Consider the following 19,875-nt stretch of genomic DNA (forward strand, 5'->3'; position numbering starts at 1 on the left):
ATTTAAATACTGGCTTTGAGAACTATGGCATTCTCTCGAGGCAGTTCAAAATAACACTCATAAAACAGATTCAAAAATAAAATGCATAGTAATAACCACCTGAAAACCAGAAATCAAATGACAGCAAAGATTAAAATTACAATGGCATTATGACTCAGTAAAAAGTTGGTGTAAACAACCAGATTATTAAAGTGTACAGTGGTACCTCGGGTTAAGAACTTAATTCGTTCTGGAGGTTCGTTCTTAACCTGAAACTGTTCTTAACCTGAGGTACCATTTAGCTAATGGGGCGTCCCGCTGCTGCCGTGCCACCGCCTCGTGATTTCTGTTCTCATCCTGAAGCAAAGTTCTTAACCTGGGGTACTATTTCTGGGTTAGCGGAGTCTGTAACCTGAAGCGTCTGTAACCCAAGGTACCACTGTACTTAAAAGCAGGTAATGAGGGAAACAGAAACAGTTCCTGTGGAGCCACACGGCTTGACAACCTGACAAACCTTACGGGTAAATCCAAGAGCAGGGCCTCTACAGCCAATCTTAAAGGCTGCTGCAGATAGTCCTTTAAATAACCTGACCCCAAGCTGTTTAGGCTTTTAAAAAGGTAACATCTAGCATTCGAAATTGAGCTTGGAAGTGCATTAGGAGCCAGTGCAGCTGGTGCAGAATTGGTGTTGCAGGCTCTTATCACATGGCCTTCACACCTCTTGTCACACTCTCAAGGTATGCACCTGGCCCTTCAAAAGAAGTGCAACCCAATACAACACCAGTGACACACACCTTCACCCAGATCACATTTCTCCACTCACATTACACCTGTCTTATCTAAATGCCAGCTTGTTTGCCCTCAGCCATCACATGCTACCTCCAGACACTGTTCAAGACTTCCGCAGTTTCCCTGGGACAAGCAGGTGATGACACAGCAGCCTTTGGCACAAACCTGGGAAGCAGTAAATAGTAGTTTGAGCAACACCAGCAGGAAGTGGGAGGATGTGCCTTCTCTCATTTTTAACGTGTAGCGTAGTAGTCGTAGTGCTGGATGAAGACTAGTGAGGGCTGAGGTTCAAATCCCCATTCAGTGAGGAACAAGTGAATGACCTCAGGCCAACCATCAACTTTCAGCCCAAACTACTTTACACTGTAAGTACAAAATGTGAATGGGGAGAACCATGAGCTCCTCAGAGGAAAGGCATGATATAAACAAGTTCAAACCTCTGGGTCAGTTCAGTCAACAGCTTCATTTAGACGCTGAAAAGCATGGGAAATAAGATGGAATCCTGAAGCACCCAAAAGGCCACAGGGTGGAGCAGGTGTCTCTCAGCCCTACTTTCTGGGCTTGCCCCTCTAGAAATGGCTCCCAATTCCAGAAGGAAACCATAGACAATGGAATCCAAGGCTATTGAGCAATCCAGGAGAACTAACAGCATTGAGTGCAAACCTGGTCCGTTCCTAGCATCATCCACCAGTGTGACGAGGCTGTTTCTGTCCCCGTATCAGGTCAGAAATCCGGCTGGAATGGATCCAAGTAATCAGCATTATCCGCTACTACTTGGAATGCCCAGGAAGCGGTCTCCCCCTGATGTAAATAAATTTGTGCGGTACTTAAAAGCATTGAAGTCCAAAAGTGTAAGAAGTCTGGGCCGAATCTTTGGTGCATTGTTTCAAAGCGGACAGGCCACTTTCAAAGCAGGGAAACAGCAGCACAGCCTAAGCTACAGTTAACACTCAATTTGTGGTTGGTATCTGGGCCCTCTCTCCTTGTTTACAGGGGTGCCAACTTTAATAAAATATGGGGGAGGGGCAAGTAAGCCCCACCACACACAATTGATCACATGACATGGCACCCACCCACCATTTGAATGGCAATGTTCATCACCTTTTTTGAGGGGGGCAGCCCCCTCAAATATTTTATTGGGGCTGCAGAAGGGGCCTTGTCCCCTAAGCGCTGGATCCTATGCGTCAGTTATCTTTGTCCTTAGTAATTCAACCAGACTCCTGGTCTTGCCCTTTTCTCGTTTCTTCTCCAGCAGCGCCCCATTTTCAGTCCCCAGAAGAGAGGGAGGGAACCAAAGTCAGGCATGGTGCTGGGAATAGGAAAGAAAAGAGAGGCCTGAAGAAGAGGGATCTCCTTGCAGAAACAGTTCCTCCCACCCACCCCGAGACTCCCTCACCTTTTCACCCGCGCGCCCCCGATCCAGCAATTGCAGGTGCTGCTCCTTCCCTTAGCCACACAACGCATTGGGGAGCGAGGCGGTGTGTGTGTGTGTCGTGCGCGGAAAGGTTGCTACGGCATTTCGCCTCCCTCTCCGGCGGCGCTGCGCGACTTGCGCGCATCCTCACCTGCGCCCCGCTGGCTCCCCTCTGCCTTTAATAAGCCCTATAGCACTCGCCCAGAAGCGCGCGCCGCGCACCAGTGTCTGCAGCCGCGCCGAGAGAAAGGCGGCATCCCCGGACACGCCGCGCAAGGGGCCTACGCGCCCGACACACGACCCGGTGCCCAGACACGTCTTCTCCCGTTTGTAGATGGGAGAAGCATTCCCCCTCCCCCGCTGCTCACCTGAAGTCTCACCGCGGCCGGGCGGGCGGCCCTGCCATTCCTCCTGGCGGGTCCCTGCGGCGGGGGAAAAGCCCCTCACACGCCCACGCGGCGCGGCTTCTCCGGCGGAAACGGCCTCCTCCGCTGCTGCCGCTGCTGCTGCTGCTACTGCGGCAGCCGCGACAGGCGCCCACTGCGGGATCGCGTTACGCCGGCCTCAGCCTTAAAGGGGCCGCCGAACCGCCGCCGCCGCCTCGACGTTCCCAGTTGCCGCAGGGCGGGAAGGGGGAAGCCGGCCAGCCAGCCAGCCGCTCTCACTGCCGCCTCCTGGCCGCCCGCCGAGCGCCCGCGGCGAGAAGCAAGAAGCAAGAAGCAAGCCCGCCTCGCCGGCCGGCCGGCTCCAAGAGGCAAGCAGGCAGGCGGCAGAGGCGGCCACCTGCCTCCCACCGAAGGGCACTTGCTTGCGGGTTGTTGATGTGGGAAGCGCCCCCCCTTTGGAGACGGGGCAGGAGGCAGGAGTTGGAGACGGACCCAGAAAAATCCACACACACGCCCGTCGCCGCCCAAATATTTCACCTTATGGATTGACCCGGAGGGCCTGGAGATTTCTCACATGTATTATGAAGAAGGTGACACTTTTGCTTCTCTCTCCTCATACTGTCGAGGATGCGTGCGCCCCAACCCCAAATTTCACTGCTTGTTTCCCACCCTTACAAAAAACCTTATCGCCCCTGTTGTTTGAGAGCCAGCTGGGATTCATAGGCGGGGTTTTATGCCCATTTGGCAAAGCCAATTTGTCACCACATTTTAGATTCCCATATTTCCTCCACAAGGCTGTGTGCATCAGGGGTGGCTAATGTGGTACCCTTCAGATTTTGCTGGACTACAACTCCCATCATCCCGACCACCTGGAGCTGATGGGAGTTGTATTCCAGCACTGGCGGAAGGGCATCACATCACCCACCCCTGAAGTATATGGTATTCCCTTCAACCACCTGCCATTTTATCTTCACAACAATCTGGTGAGGTAGTTTAGGCTGAGAACTCTCAGCCTCACCAGTCCTAGTCTGATAGAATTATTAATAATAATAATAATAATAATAATAATAATAATAAATTGATGTTTGTACCCTGCCCATCTAACTGGTTTGACTCAGCCACTCTGGGCGGCTTCCAACATATAATAAAACATTACACATTAAAAGGCTTCCCCATACAGAGCTGCCTTCAGATGTCATCTAAAGGTTATATACCGTATTGGCCAGAATATAAGCCTCACTTTTTTTCCAAATTCCGACCGTGAAAAGTTAAAGTGTGGCTTAAATTCGCATCCTTACAAAAATTGGCTTTTATGATATCGCTGCTGAAACAATACATTCGGTAAAATGGACGGGGATGGTGATAGTTGTAGTCAAACAACATCTGGAAGGCCACAAGTTCCCATACCTAAACTAAAGTCACTTCCACACCACACATTTAAAGCACACTTATTCCATTTTAAAGAGTCATGGCTTCCCTACCATCACCAAGAATCCTGGGAATTATAGATTGTTAAGGGAACTAAGTTGTTCGGAGACCCTGAAGCTACATTTCCCAGGATGCTTTAGTGAGGAGGGGAGCCATGAATAAGAGTGGTTTTAATGTATGGTGTGGATTTGGCCAAAAGAACTGGTTGCCAACTGGTAGGTTGGAAGCCTTACCTGCAGTACATCTCATACAAATATATGGTCAAAATTAATTGGCTCCGGAATTGGGCACATTTAGAAATCTGAGAAACTGTCATAGGCACCACCAATAAATGGCTGTTGGGGGGGCCTGCCTAATCACAAAATGGCTGCCAAGGAGACCTGCCTTGTCACAAATAACTTCCCAAGAAACTAAGTGCAAGACAAAATTATGAATTGAATCCCAATCCCAAGCCACATATTTGCTACGCAAAGGACAACAAAACAAAAGGAAAAGTGATGATGCTCAGAGAAAGAGATCCAGTCCAAAAACCATACAAACTCCATCACAAAAGAAATGTACAGGAATAACTCAACCACACACTCCCTCAAAACCACACCAGAAACACAAAATCCAGCCACCAACAATGCCCCCCTTGCAAAAGAGAGGCAAATTCCACCACAGAAAATTACAAATTCCACCCCAAAATGCTAGCCACACAGAAAGAAAGAAGCAAAACACCCCCAAGAGGCAAAACAGGCATTACACAAGCAAGTATGTGTGTGCATGCACATATCAAAAAGCAAGCAGACACCTCCCACCAAAGAGACAAAACACTCCTTCCGTTGCTTACCAAGCAGCAATAGAGTCTCCTTTCCTTTTAAATAAATAAATTGGCAAGCAGGTGGATAGTTAGGCATTAGCATCCACCTACCCTGCTCTCTTTGCCTTTGCTGAGAAAAGGCATTCTGAAGAAAGGAAGTGGGTGGGGTGGCTGGAGGCCCGTACTTAGTTTTCCAGCCAATGCAGCAGCACCACCAAGAAGAAAAACTTGTAAAATTCCAAAACGAATTAAACATTGGGAGAAGAAGGAACTTCAACGGGAACCAAGTAGGGTGTCTGGAACGCCACTGTGCCTGTGGGCACCATGTTGGGAACTCCAGATCTGTGAAATATGTAAAGAATGTTGCTTAGGGCAACTATTTTGGCAATTTTAAAGCTCACTATCTGCTATTTTGTAAGTTTGCTGAGAGGGGAAGATCTATCTCTTTTATTAACACTGATTTGTAGCACAACCCTAGGCATCCCTTGCTTGGAATAAATTTCCATTAAGTTCGTTTATCTGGATGTGTGTACAGGATTACAGCCTTAATGGCTAGATTCACACACAGAGCTTAACTGCAACTTCTGGTTTAGGGGCTGAAGTGTGTGCTGCGTGTAGCAAATAGCGGAGAAACCAAGATTTTAGCAGAACTGTAATTTGGAGGGTGTATTTGTCTATATTGGCAGGAGCAGATACCAAGCAACGGGAGTTCACCCCGTAGCTGGGATTTGAACCGCCGACCTTCTGATTGGCAAGCCCTAGGCTCTGTGGTTTAGACCACAGTGCACGTCAAAGTGCAAGTAGATAAATAGGTGGTACCGCTCCGACAGGAAGGTAAATGGCATTTCTGTGCACTACTCTGGTTCGCCAGAAGCAGCTTACTCATGCTGGCCACGACCCAGAAACTGTATGCTGGCTCCCTCGGCCAGTAAAGCGAGATGAGCGCCGCAACCCCAGAGTCGTCCGCAACTGGACCTAACAGTCAGGCATCCCTTTACCTTTTATTTGTCTATATTATTGCCCAAATACAAACAATAGTAACGAAGATCTGAGATCTTGCAGTTTAGGTCTTTTTTTTGTTTTTTTAAAGTAATTTTAATTCAAAATAATGCAACATGTCTGCATGAAAATAAATGGAGCATAATACATCTCTGTCTGTCTATCTATCTACATATATAGGTGTATGTCCATTCCTGTAACATATGGAAAATGAACTGTATTGGAATTAGCAGGGCAAGTTTTAAATGTTTATACACTCAAATAACTTAATTCCAAATGAAAACATGGCCTGATCTAGATTTGCTGCTTCCTGCCCTGCCCTGCCCCCGGCAGATACACTACTTTGCGCAATCATAGCTGAATACTGTACTGTTAACTATGAGTTACCTTTGTTGAACTGGAGTGACTTTTCATTCCATGCACAACTGCTGTCTCCCCATTCTCTTTTAGAAATAATGCAGCATACAAGATGTTTGCCTTTTGATTCAGACAGGGGCATCTGCCTGCCTTGAATATTCTCAGACTCGAAATATGTCACTTTAGTGAATGAATTTTAATCTGTTTCTAGGTGCATACATATGCACACACACAGACACATATCACAAATCAAATTAATTTTTAAAGAATCAGATAACCTATACTGCCAGCATTACTTTTTCGGTAATGAAAATTGTATAAAATTATTAAATGGAAAGGGTAACCTTGCACAAGAAACTTTGGCAAAACTTCACTGAAACTATGTTTATTCAAGCCTACATCCCGTAGCCTTAAGGAGAGTTCAACTCCCTCCCAGGTTTCTGGACACCATGCTAAGATGGCCATCTTCTGGAGAGCTTTTGAGTTGCCCTTAATATCTAATTTTTATGTTTCTGATTAATGTAGCAATGTTTCTACTGATTAGTTCTTAGGAGGTATTTTGGGTTTTTTAAATGTAACTTTTATATGATTTTATGTTTAATATATCTTATCATCTACCTTGAAGAGTTTGTCTGAATAAAAAAATGGTAGAAGGAAGACAATGCAAACCAAAGCTTTATTGATCTGGACTCAATACACCAATCATCTGTATTCTGGCACTCTACACATTCATGAGGTTTGGAATTACATCAATTAGAAAATACTTGTGTTGGTAAACACAAAAAACACCAAACATACCAATAAAGAAAACATTTTATCAAGTTAACCTGCTTACATCATCATATACTGGTAATTCTTATCAATAACACAGCTCATGGTCTGTACCTATATATATTATATTTACAGTGGAACCTCGGTTGTCGAATGCAATCCATTCCGAAAGACTGTTTAACTTCCGACAACCGAGGCGCAATGGGCTGTCAGCAAGTTCTATGGGGAAAATTGAGAAACACGCCTCGAAAGCTGTTCAACTTCAGAGGCGCGTTTGAAAACGGAAGCAATTCTGGGTTTTCGGCATTTGGCTTCCGAATTGTTCAGTTTCCGAGATGCTCGAAAACCGAGGTTCCACTGTGTGTGTGTGTGTATAAAATAAAATTTATACACCATGATGTACACCACGATTTACAAAAAGATGGAGAATAAAGTCAAGAAAAATTAAAAACTTAAAACATACAAAAGTATAAATAAGTATTTTTGTACATTTATAAGCACTGTTGTATCTTTATATTTGCTGGTTACTTTGGGGAACCTGGGGTGTATCATACACATATAGTATTATATATATATTAATGCTGATAATATGCTAGAATTGTTTGCATTTTTACTGGAAGCAGGGTGGCTGGTTTTCTGCTTGTTCTTTTGTAAACCATTTTTGGTATAGACTAGCCTAGATAAATAAATTATTCTTGAAGGCTATGGTCAGGAAGGGGATTGATGAGTGAAGCCTTTGTGCATTTTTTATAAGCCTCAGAACCCTCTGCATATTCAAGTGGCATCAGATACAAATAGGTTAGATAAAAGGGAAATTGAGATATATTTGCAATGGTTTAAAACAAACAAACAAAAAAAGCAGGGAAGAAACACAATAAGGCACTAAACTGAAAAGAAATCTCAACGTTTTCCTCATTTCCCTCATTCCCACGCTCCTGGGTAATTCCACAACCGATACATTTATAAACAGCTTTGTACAAGAGCATGCAATAATGGGCAGGTGCTCAGACACACACCCCAGCAGATAGAGAGAGTAGATAAATATCAAGGCAGCCAATGATATAAAGAGATGTCTAAGAATTCCAGCAGAAATGGCAGTGGAAATTGCCAATGCCCACATATTCATCTTATGTCTGGAAAGAAAATCAATCCAGTGAATTCAACTGGTATTCACTGTGTTGTTTTCAGTCTGCAAATAATAGGGATAGGTAATTGATGACACATTTTCATTGTCTTTTCTTTTGCATTATGTTTCTCCATAAAGGCTCAGAGAAGTCAGAAAATCCTACAGATACTATAGATACCAAAAGCGATCTCTGCCCAAGCATATTATGGTCTAGCTTTACATTGTGCTTCCCAAGTACACAGGTTTTTGCAGACTTCAGCTTAAAACCATGTAATTGAACATCAAGAGCCCAAGTTATGACTACTCACCTCAATAATGGGCTGATTTTCCAGTCTGAAGAGTATCCAAAATCTCCCAGAAGCCTTGCTGTGAATATGTGGTTATTCTGTACTTCTCAGAATGCAACACTGCCACTTCTGCTTGCTTCCCAATAAAAATAAGGTCAGGTTGCTTTTCTCAAGAGAGAACATGCCAGGCCCAGAAACCTAGCAATTACATCACACTGTAATATATAATCACATAGCCATAATCTGAGGATTTAACAAACCCTTACATGTTTTGTTTGTATTTTGTTCAACTGCCACACCCAACCTGCTTCCAGGCTATCATAACATCCTGTGCTTTACTCTCACCGTCCCAGACATGGTGCAAGAAATCCATACCACTTTTTAAACTCCGCAAGCAAACAGATATTAAAATTCATGCCACATCAAATAGCAATTTATAATTGTTTCTCAGCCTTCTGGCTAATATCAAAGTATCTGTTCTTGTCAGTTGAGTATGTAATACAGTATGTTCTCTATGTAAGGACACAGTGTGAATCCAATTTTGGAACCAGGAGTTGGATATGAGGCTTGGTCCACCCACGACATGCATTGACCTGATATTGCAGGGCCCAGTGCAATTTCTTTTTTAGTTTAGGAACAGATGAGTGAGTTCTTTAACTGTTTTCCATTCTTGTCAATGACCGAAATAAATCGATTCATTCATTAACTTGTTTTCACATGTATGTTACGAAAAGTTGGTTTTTATTTAAAAAAAAAGTTGGCGTAAACATAGAGATTAGATTGGCAACTGACACGTTTTCCTTTTTCCCCCATGTTGGAGTTTTGTAGTAATTGTTCCTCCATTTCTTTGTTCTTTATGACAGCCATCTTCAAAGGGCCGCCACATGCAAGATGGATCAAGCTTGTTTTCTCCTGTTTTGGGGGCTGGGACCCGTGAAGGTAAATGGCATTTCCGTGCACTCTGGCACTCGTCACGGTGTCCTCTTGTGACAGAAGCAGTTTAGTCATGCCAACCACATGACCTAGAAAGCTGTCTGTGGACAAACACCGGCTCCCTCGGCCTGGAAGCGAGATGAGTGCCACACCCCATAGTCACCCTTGACTGGATTTAACTGTCCAGGGTTCCTTTACCTTTACCTATTTTACCTAAGGGCTTATTCACACCTCCATTTCCCCTGCTGCTTTCCCTCCGGGAAACCCAATCTGTAGAGCTGAATTGGATCAAACAGCAATTGGGCTTTCTGTGGATTGCCATTTGTTCTGATTTAGCACTAAAGAGCAGATTTTCAAGGGGAAAGTAGTGGGGTAAAGGCAAAACTGCTCAGACTTGTGCCTAGAATGCACTGGACCAATGGAAAATTGCTTGGACCCATGCTTTCTAGACACTGGACAAGCAGAAGTGTGATCAAGCCCTAAATTGTTGTACTTCACATGGTTATAATGAAGATTCATTAGAAATGGCCTAGCGTTGATGTAACTTTGACTTCTTAATTCTGAGGCTGTATAGTGCTCAATATTAGCAGCAGGGTAAGAGGTCTGGGATTTTCTTGTGATAAGCTATCCTGTCTGGCCTGCACATGGAGTCTTCACTTAACTACCATGGCTAAAAGATGTTAATTAGCTATCCTTCATCAATTTATCAAATTTTCCATCAAAAGTCATTTAAGCTAGTAGTCCCCCACATATTGTGCTACAGAATTCCCACCTTGAGAAGATGCACTTCCTTTTCTCTACCCTGAACCTACTACTAACTAACTTAAAGCAGTGTTACCAAATAGTATTATAAGATAGAGAAAAATATTGTCTCTATCCATTGGCCCAGTTTGCACATAAAGTTTAAAAAATGATTTAATGTAATGAGGACAAGCTGTGCCTCTTCTCCTGGGAGAGTTTCTGCATTAACCACAGTTTAACATTACATTAACCCTAAACTATGATTAATCTTAACTACAGTATGTTGAAACAAGCCAGCTTCTTAAACTATACCTTGAAGTAAGTGCCTTTCTGCCAGTGTTTGTTCAGATACAGATGACACAGCAAGCTGCGGTTAATGAACAAAAGCAAAAGCTTCCAACCTCCTAATGGCTGAACCAGAGGAGGAGCGAGGCACAAGCCCAAGGCTTATCTAGGATCATCCTCATCCTATTAAATCAGGAGTGAGAAACATGTGGCCCACCTAATGCTGTTGAACTCCCAACCCCCTGCAACCCCAGCCTGAATGGCTGATGGTCAGCGAGGATCAATGTCACCTGGGGACCACAGAATACACACACTCCATCATGTCTCCACAAACTGTTTACTAAATTAAAATACCATTACATTTTCAAATAATTAACTGTTATCTGCAGTTAATTTTGTATATTAAATCAATTGGCCTTTGCTTTCTAGTAGGCGAGGTAAGGACCACTTAGGGAAGCAAAAGTATTCCCTTCTCAGGTCACTACCCAATGCATGCTGCACAGGTAGCAACATAATGAACTCCGAGCCAAGTCAGACACTCAGCGGTAGTTTTCTAGACCCTGTTTTTCAGGAATATCCAGTGGGGAAAAGAACAGGACCCCTCCCATCACTTCAGGCAAGATTAAAACAAATGCAAATATTTTGAGCTAGGTAGCATGGATTATAGGTTTAGCTCTATTGAAGTAAATCAGTAGCCCCACCTTCTCCGATGTGGTGCTTTTCATGTTTTCAACAACTCCCGTAATATCTGACCACTGGCCATAATGGCTGGGGTGGATGGTAATCGGAATCTAACAACATATGGAGGGCACTAAGTTGGTTCCCATTTATTGCAAGCTTTCTCCCCCCCCCCCCGCCCCGTAAAGATTATTATCTATTATATTGCAAGCTTTCAAAATTGTGAGTTAAGACAGAAACTTACCGTATTTTATTTATGAAAAGGTGCTTTTTTAAAAAAACTGGGGGCTTTTTGTTGTTGTTAAGAAATGGCATTTGTAAAATTTGTGAGGGAAGTCCTTAGAAAAGAACTTTCAATTAAAAAAATTAAGGTACTACTAGATTCTCCCCTTCTCTTGGCTGCTTTAAAAAGCAATTGAGAATTGTTTTTCCATGGAATTTTGCAAACTCTACAGATTGCTAACAAAAGAATTTTTTCATGAGCAAATCCTCTCAATTACTACATATGCAGCATTTTCTTCTATAGACAGTGCCACTCAGCTTGTCTGTTATGGAAAGCTCTTTCAGCACATTCTATTTCTAGTTTTTCTCAGTCAGATCCATAGGCATTTGGCAATGAAACAGCTGAACTGATCTCACTTGATGCCAGCTTCCAAAAGGCTATTAGTAAGTGCATACTAGAATCATTATCCCAAGGAGTTTCTTCCATTTCCCCCACTCCAAAACCATGGCCTCCAAAGGGTATTAATTTAATCCTGAGTTGGGAAACATGCGGCCTTCTACCTTGTTTCATAAGATCCTCTGGATGCTATGATTCCATCCCTGGTCTTTGGACCACCCCAATGGGCACCTCCATGTGGGTGGCACTGTGGTCTAAACCACAGAGCCTAGGGCTTGCCGATTAGAAGGTTGGCGGTTTGAATCCCCGTGATGGGGTGAGCTCCCATTGCTCGGTCCCTGCTCCTGCCAACCTAGCAGTTCAAAAGCATGTCAAACTGCAAGTAGATAAATAGGTACTGCTCCAGTGGAAAGGTAAACGGCGTTTCCGTGCGCTGCTCTGGTTCGCCAGAAGCGGCTTAGTCATGCTGGCCACATGACCTGAAAGCTGTACACCGGCTCCCTTGGCCAGTAAAGCAAGATGAGTGCCAAACCCCAGAGTCGTCAGCGACTGGACCTAATGCTCAGGGGTCCCTTTACCTTTACCTTTCCTCTAAGTACTGCAAGGTGGCATACATAGCTCAACATCTTTTTATCCTGCGACATAGGTTAGAGTGAAATAATGACAGGCCCATGGTCATTCAGCAAGCTTCATGGCTGAAGCAGGATTTGAATTCTGGATTCCAAAGTCTTAGTTGAGGGGTAGGGAATCTTTTTCAGCCATTCCCTTTTGGGTAAGGCTTCTGTAATGGGTTTAGGGGTTGCTCGTGCGTAAGTTGCCGCCACTCCTGGCTAGGTTACCTGGTTGAACCCTTTCTGACTGGACAGCCTCTAGCTTCGTGGCTGTCTCAGTCGCTGGCAGAATCAGTCAGTGGGCGTTTCTTGAACTTCTTCCAGCAAAGAAGTTCCTTGACGCCAAGTCTCCTCCTACTCTCCCTGCGCGGAAGCCTTCTGCGCAGGGAGGGTGTGGGCAGCGGAGTACCCGTACTCTCTCCACTGGTCTCCGGCGAGGAGTCTTGGAGCCTCCTCTCCGATTCCCCCATCTGCCCCCCTTCTCTACCGGTGTTACGCTGATTTCCTTCCCCAGCAGATGGGCTGCCTCTCTCCCTACCGGGACCCTCTCCAGCATCCCTCTGGAGCCTTCCCTCCGCCTCTAGCTCCGATGGCAGTTCCCTGACAGCTTCTGAGCAGCACATGGCAGGCAGGGCCAGAAGCAAAAGCAGGCTGAGCAATAGATGCGAAAGGTATCTTTGTATGTTGGGCTAGTTTCCAAACACATTCAGACACTTTTCTTTGTTCTCCATCGAAGGAAGCAGGAGGCATTTTCAGACTTCAATGGTATGTTCCTGGAATACAAAAACACTCAAAGAGTACTAGGACAAAGCAGTACTAGGACAGGGTATGGCCTGAGGAGAGTCTCCAGAGCCAGATAGAAAGACCTCATCCCTATCCTAGTTATGCAATATAACCACTTTACCCAGCAGTAGGGAGCCAGCTATAAATCACACTGAGCAAGTTGGATTCTTTATTAGAAAAAACAGGATCTGCAACTCATCTCCAAAAGGTCTTGTCCCCATGAAGTGGTTGCTGAGACTGAAGGTCCCTGTCTCCCCACAGCTACCTAAGTCCCCTCTTCTCCAGGGTTTCCCCCAAGCACTGAGACTGTGCCTATGTAAAGCTAACTTATCCTCCGCACTCTCCATGCCTCTTGTGGTTCTGGGAGACCAGCGGGCAGGGGAGCTTGTCGCAGCTGGAGGGGGAGACACCCATGACTCTTCACCAACCTGACTCATCTCTGCCTCTTGGCCCCCCTCCTCCTACTCTCCTGCTCCAGCCTCTGCCTCTGATTCTGAACTTCTCTCTGCCACCGACTCTCCCAGCTCACTAATCCCTGTTTCCTCTTCAGTGGTCCTTCATAGGAAAAAGGTTCTCCACCTGATTTAATGCACTCTAGGCAGGGCTGGACTTAGGTTTGATGAGGCCCTAAGCTACTGAAGGTAATGGGGCCCTTTATATGTCCAGCTGTCCTTTGTCAGCAACAAATTGTCACTTGAGTTGAATATATCCTATATGGTAATTTGTGGACCTAATAGATATCTAAAGTCAGTTGCCACTGTTGCTGTATGTAGGTTTTATTTTATTTGTTTTTTATCTTATATTTTAGAAATGTACATCCAGGTTTTTTCCTTTAAATTTTTTGGGGGGCCCCAAGACAGTGGGGCCCTAAGCTATAGCTTGTTTAGCTTATACGTAAATCCAGCACTGACTCTAGGAGAGCTTTTCCTCCAATCTCGATGCTACAGCTAAAATGAACTTAATATATAAAGTTTTGCTTTCTTTTGAAAAGTTCCATAATGCAAAAATGTGGTTTCTTTTGCCATGAAAAAGTACTTCAAAGGCAACTTCCTGCTGCTGCTTTGGCAGTGTATGGTTTTTGTCAGATGGTGACAAGGGAGAGTTTCAGGTTCAAACCAAATTTTTAGGGCCCTTGCCCAAAACAAATTAATATACAAAAAATAGTCTTGAGAGTCCACATTAAGGTGAAAAGGTAATTTCTGGAGCCATGACCAGACTAACTATATGCTTTGGTTTCATCAAGGTACAGCACACTGACATAATTATTAATAAGTACAGCTTGCATTCTGCAACATGATACCTCCTGGCTTTTGTAATACCATGACTGTGAAAATCACATCACATGTCACCTGGCCGGTTTTCAGACTTGCATTCCTGGCAGGCAACAGAGCTTCTTCTCCCACAATCTGAAGGCCTAGACTCACTACTTAGAAAGGTGAGCAATATGGAAACATAAATTCCTGAAAACAGCTGTGATCACCTGATATCACAAAAACAGTGAATTTTGTGGCATCTTAAGAGACTGTGCAGCCCAATGTTTACATTTACATGGAGTAAGATCCCCTGTACTGTAGTACTTTGTTCCCTTTACTCCCTTCCTGCATAGTATGTTTAGGACTGAAGCTTTATTGTGGCATGAAATTTGGGAGACAAGAGCTTATTAATTCACCAGATGCATGAAACCAACTCTAGGGAAGGAAACTCCTAAGGCGGAAGATCATGTTGCAATAAGGCTTTGGACAGAAGCAGGATGGGAAATTTTTGTTATTCAAGGTGAACAAGGCTATAGCAAAAAAACACATTAGGGATGTAGGACAGCAAAGGGGCACAGGTTAAACTTTAACCAGGTCTGTGAGACAGTAAAGACGTGTATTGATAGGCAGCAGTGTTTGTCAATTGTGGGGAACCTATGATGAACCACACTCCCATCATTCCCAATAATTTGCCATGTTGGCTGGGGCTGATGGGAGTTGGAGTCCAACAGTGGTTAGAGTGTCAGACTAGGACCGGGAGGACCACAGTTCAAATCCCCACTTGGCCATGAAGCTCACTGGGTGGCCTTGGGCCAGTCATTGCCTCTCAGCCTCACAGGATTTTTTGTGAGGATTAAATGAGGAGGAAGAGAACCATGCACAGCATCTTGAGAGCCTTGGAGGGAAAAAAGTAGGACAAAAAGTGAGAAAGAGGTGAGACAGAAAATAAAATAAATAAACAGCTGGAGGGCCACAGGTTCTCTAGTCCTCCTTAATTTCCTTCCAAAAAGGTAAGAATATCTTTTGCTGAACTCAGAACTTCCTCTCCAGATTTAAGGATTTAGGAACAAGTTTTAAAACCAGTGCTTTTTTCCTTTAAAAATGTTTAGGGGTACTCTCATTTTGACTCAAGAAAACCACCATTTTATAGTTACAGGTAGGTAGCCGTGTTGGTCTGCCGTAGTCGAAACGAAATAAAATAAAATAAATTCTTAAAAATTCCTTCCAGTAGCACTTTAGAGACCAACTAAGTTAGTTACTGATATGAGCTTTCGTGTGCATGAAGAAGTGTGCATGCACACGAAAGCTCATACCAATAACTAACTTAGATGGTCTCTAAGGTGCTACTGGAAGGAATTTTTAAATTTAATTTTATTTATTTTATTTTGTTTCCACCATTTTATAGTTCAAAACGGGACAAAAGAACAAAGATTCACAAAAAGTTTAGGTGTATGCGTCCCCCTAGGAAAAAAAGCAGTGATTAAAACACATACTATCAGCATAACTATGGACAGTACAATTCTCACCCTACACATTCCTAAACATTCCTGTTTCGAAAATGGAAAAGCTTGCTAGTTCCAGGAAACGTTCCCCTTTTGAAATAAACACCATCTGCATCTACCTACAGGCGCTGCCTGGGAAAAAAAACCAAAAGAAAACAGGCGATGGGTGGCAAGGCGACGATTAAATATTTTTGAGCTGCTTCGGCTCCCGTAGTCCGCCGCCCTAGCTACTGTCCTCCCCATGGAATCTTCCTGGGTGACTCTGGGCATCGCAGCTTTCCTTTTGCTCTTGCCGTTTCTCTTCGCCGCGCGGTTCTTCCGAACGAGGCGAGCGCACGTCCCGCGTAATGCTGCCGTCAGCCTCCTGGTGGTGGCCGGTTCTGGTAAGAAAAAGACGGCGGAGTTTTCCCGCTCCGCGCTTTGTATAGCAAAGCGTGGCCTAGTCCACCCGGACTACAATACCCAGCAAGCACAGCGGGAAGCTTTCCCCCTCACAGCGTCCTTTGGCGCGAGGCATCCTGGGATCTGTAGTTCATACAGCGGGCAGAGGTTTGCATGGATCTGAGGTTCATTTGGTTTCGGGGAACCACCGTGTGGAGCCTCGAATCAATTTATAAGTCGCCCAGCTAAAATGACTAGTTTTAGCTGAGGGGGATGCAAAGCCGGAAAGCATCTTACAGAACCGTTCTAGCTGCTGTTGAGAACAAATGCTGGCGCCACGTGCATTGCGGCTATATTATTATTATTATTATTATTATTATTATTATTATTTCATTAATTTATTCCGCATTTTCCCCAGACAGAGACTCAAGGCAGCTTACAGCGGAAATAAACATTAAAAACAACAACCAAGCATTATAATATAATTTACTAAGAACATACAGATAATTACCGTGAAAACAGCAAGGCCCCAGCCCTTTAATTCAAAACACACTATCCCCAAAAATCTGTTGGGATAAAGAAGGTCTTCAGCTGCTGGAGGAAGGATAGAGGGAGCTAGTCTAGCTTCTCTAGGCAAGGAGTTCCAAAGTTGTCCTGGAGCAGGCACAAAGAAGGCCTTATACCACACCGCTGTGAGAGTGGCGGGACTGAGAGAAAGGCCCCCCCAGAATATCTCAGAACTCGGGCAGGTTTGTAGGAGGGAATGCAATCTCAGTTAAGTAGGACCTAAGCCATATAGGACTTTGTAAGTCATAACCAGCACATTGAATAGTGCACAGAAACAGACCATTAGCCAGCTTAGCTGTTGTAACATGGGAGTTGTATGCGGCATTTGTAATGTGCAGCATTTGTGACAGCTGCATGTTTATGAATGCAGATGTCCCACCACCTTGAAGTCCTTTGCCCTGTAGCGTAAGCCTCGTGGCGGATGGCTGGCACCAAGCGGCATTTGATGCACGGGTGAACACTTGCAGGCGAAGCGCAGGCTCATCTCAGTCAATACGACAATAATATCTGCTCTGAAATAGGGATGTTTCTTTATGTCCCGTGGAGCTGTCATAATATGCTATTAAAGTATGTGCTGTTCCTTATATAAAGAGTAGGTGCTACAGAGATGGTCCGAAGCACATAGTTGCCCATGACAGAAAATTAAAATGCTAATTAATTTACAAATCAAAATGTCACGTGAGATGACCACATCAGGAAGCAGCTTTTTATTTAAAAAAATCACTTTCAGGTTTGTTTGTGGGTTTTGAAAACAAAAAACAAGCAGTGTATATATTTTATGAAATAAATGAATGAATTGTGAGTGTGCAGCAGCAAGGTGTGAGAGGATAGCTTTTGGGAAGGGCCACAGCTTGATGGTAGAGCATCTGCTTTACATGAAGAAGGTCCTAGATCAGGGGTCAGCAAACTTTTTCAGCAGTCCACTGTTCCTCCTTGTGGGGGGCCGGACTATATTTTGAAAAAAATAAATGAGCAAATTCCTATGCCCCACAAATAACCCAGAGATGCATTTTAAATAAAAGCGCACATTCTGCTCATGTAAAAACACTAGGCAGGCCCCACAAATAACCCAGAGATGTATTTTAAATAAAAGGACACATTCTACTCATGTAAAAACATGCTGATTCCTGGACCGTCCGCAGGCCGGATTTAGAAGGCAATTGGGCTGGATCCGGCCCCCGGGCCTTAGTTTGCCTACCCATGTCCTAGGTTCTATCCCTGGAATCTCCAGGTAGGGCTGGTAGAGACCCAGTCTAAAATCCTGGAGTCTGGCTGCCAGTAAGTGTATGAGGCAGCTTCTTATTTGTGTATACCATAGAGTTTGCCCTGTGCTCCCCAAATTAGCCTGGTGTGGAGGATACTGTGGAACAGCCAACTGAATGGCTTCTGTGGGGGTGGGGAGGTGTCACCTTGTCCATCATCTCAGGCAGCAAAATCTCATGGGCCAAGCCTACACCAAGGTGGGTGAACTCATGGCATGGCTTACTCTGTGCCAGAGGATGAAGGGGCCGTGTGACTACAGAGTCTTGAGTTTAAAGGATGTAAATTGGGTAGCCAGACCCATGCACAGCGGTTCATCTAATTGCTATATAGGTGAATATTTTTCCACTTGCGTCTCCTGCTGTCGTAGGGCTTTGATGAGAAAGCTGCACCTTGCTGAAGTTCTCCCTTCAAGATAACTACAAATAGCATGAGAATCCTGCTTCATTTATCTATTCACGGAATATTTATTTATTTATTGCTTTTACACCCACCTTTTTCTCATAAAGAGCTCAAGACAGCATACAAGGGTTCTCCTCAGTTAATCCCCACAACAACCCTGTGAGGTAGGTTAGGCTGAGAGGCATTGACTGGCCCTAGGTCACCCAGGCTGAGTGAGGATTTGAACCCTGGTCTCCCAGGTCCTAGTCTGACACCTAACCACCACCACCCAGCGCTGGCTCTGTGGAGGGAGTCAGCGTAGCAGCAGGGTAAGCTATTGGTTAGTCTCAATAGTGTCGCACAGTATGACTATACTATTAAATGCAGCAGCCTCTGGGTAAAGGGTATTTCTCAATGTTCTACACGCAGAAGGTCCCACATTTAATCCTCAGTGTCCTCCAGACACAACCGGGAGAGACCTTTCTGAAACCCTCCAAGAGCAGCTGTCAATCAGCATAGAGAATACTGAGTGGGATCGATCATAAGAGCATAAGGAAAGCCCTGCTGGATCACACGAAAGGCTCATTTAGTACCGAATCCTGTACTCCCAGTGGCCATAACCACATGGCTATGAAAGCCCAGATGTTGGACATGAGTGCAAGAGGACTCTCCCCACTCTGAACTAATGTTCAGAGGCAAAACACCTCTGATACTGGAAAAAGTACACAGCCATCATAACTAGTAGGCATGGACAGCCTCTTCCTTCATTAATTTGTCCAACCCCCTTTAAAAGCGTCCAAGTTTCTCTGACTTGGTATGAAGGAGCTTCTTAGGTTCCTGTCAGGGAACTGACATCGGAGCCAGAGGCGGAGGCTAGGCTCCCAAGTGATGCTGGAGAAGGGCCCAGCAGGGAGAGAGGCAGCTCATCAGCTGGGGAAGGAAATCAGCGTAACACCAGGGATAAAGGGGGGCAGATGGGGGAATCGGTGAGGGGGCTCCAGGACTCCTCGCCGGAGACCAGCGGGGAGAGCACGGGTCCTCCGCTACCCACACCCTCCCTGCGCAGAAGACTTCCGCGCAGGGAGAGTAGGAGGAGACTTGGCGTCAAACAGCTTTTATGCTGGAAAAGGTTTAAGAGACGCCCACTGACGGATTCTGCTAGCGACTGAGACAGCCATGAAGTGAAGGGCTGTCCGGACAGGAAAGGTTTAACCAGGCAACCTAGCCAGGAGTGGCGGCAACTTACGCACGAGCAACCCCTATTCTTATTACAGTTCCTAATATATTCCCAATAATTGGTTCCCTTCTAAAACAAACAGCAGCATCACATTAGTAGAATGCTTCCTGCAAATATAGACAAAGAATGTAAATTTGCCACAGGAAACCCAGTCAGTTGGGTGGGGTACAAATAATAAATATTAGTATAATAATAATAATACTAATAATAAATATTAGTAGTAGGAAAACGAAGTTTGCAAACCTCAAAACAATTTTCTAGTATGTTGTATACCGTATTTTTTGCCCCATAGGATGCACCGGCCCA

The 19,875-nt window shown here is 44.7% G+C and overlaps 2 protein-coding genes across 11 annotated transcripts in view; one reads left to right on the forward strand and one right to left on the reverse strand.

Annotated features, from left to right (window-relative positions):
• Positions 1–8,645, reverse strand: part of LOC308478745 (TLC domain-containing protein 4-B-like) — a 38,685-nt gene extending 30,040 nt beyond the window's left edge. Inside the window, exon 1 of one of the 3 annotated variants that reach the window (XM_081008827.1) lies at positions 8,360–8,645. The gene's annotated coding sequence lies outside the window, so the exon portion shown is untranslated. Of the gene's footprint in view, positions 1–2,164; positions 2,189–2,550; positions 2,692–8,359 lie in introns of those variants that run through there. The other 2 variants (XM_081008824.1, XM_081008828.1) reach the window with 2 other exon arrangements.
• The window catches only part of ALG14 (ALG14 UDP-N-acetylglucosaminyltransferase subunit), a 133,171-nt gene continuing 116,317 nt past the window's right edge, over positions 3,022–19,875 (forward strand). For 7 of the 8 annotated variants that reach the window (XM_081008846.1, XM_081008844.1, XM_081008845.1 and 4 more), the window contains exon 1: positions 15,884–16,126. In XM_081008846.1, the coding sequence (XP_080864972.1) occupies positions 15,985–16,126 (142 nt within the window). In that variant the 5' untranslated portion in view covers positions 15,884–15,984. Of the gene's footprint in view, positions 3,159–9,201; positions 9,278–15,883; positions 16,127–19,875 lie in introns of those variants that run through there. The other variant, XM_081008849.1, reaches the window with a different exon arrangement.

The sequence above is a fragment of the Podarcis pityusensis genome, assembly GCF_964106645.2.
Source record: "Podarcis pityusensis genome assembly, chromosome: 6".
In the NCBI taxonomy this organism is placed as follows: domain Eukaryota; kingdom Metazoa; phylum Chordata; class Lepidosauria; order Squamata; family Lacertidae; genus Podarcis; species Podarcis pityusensis.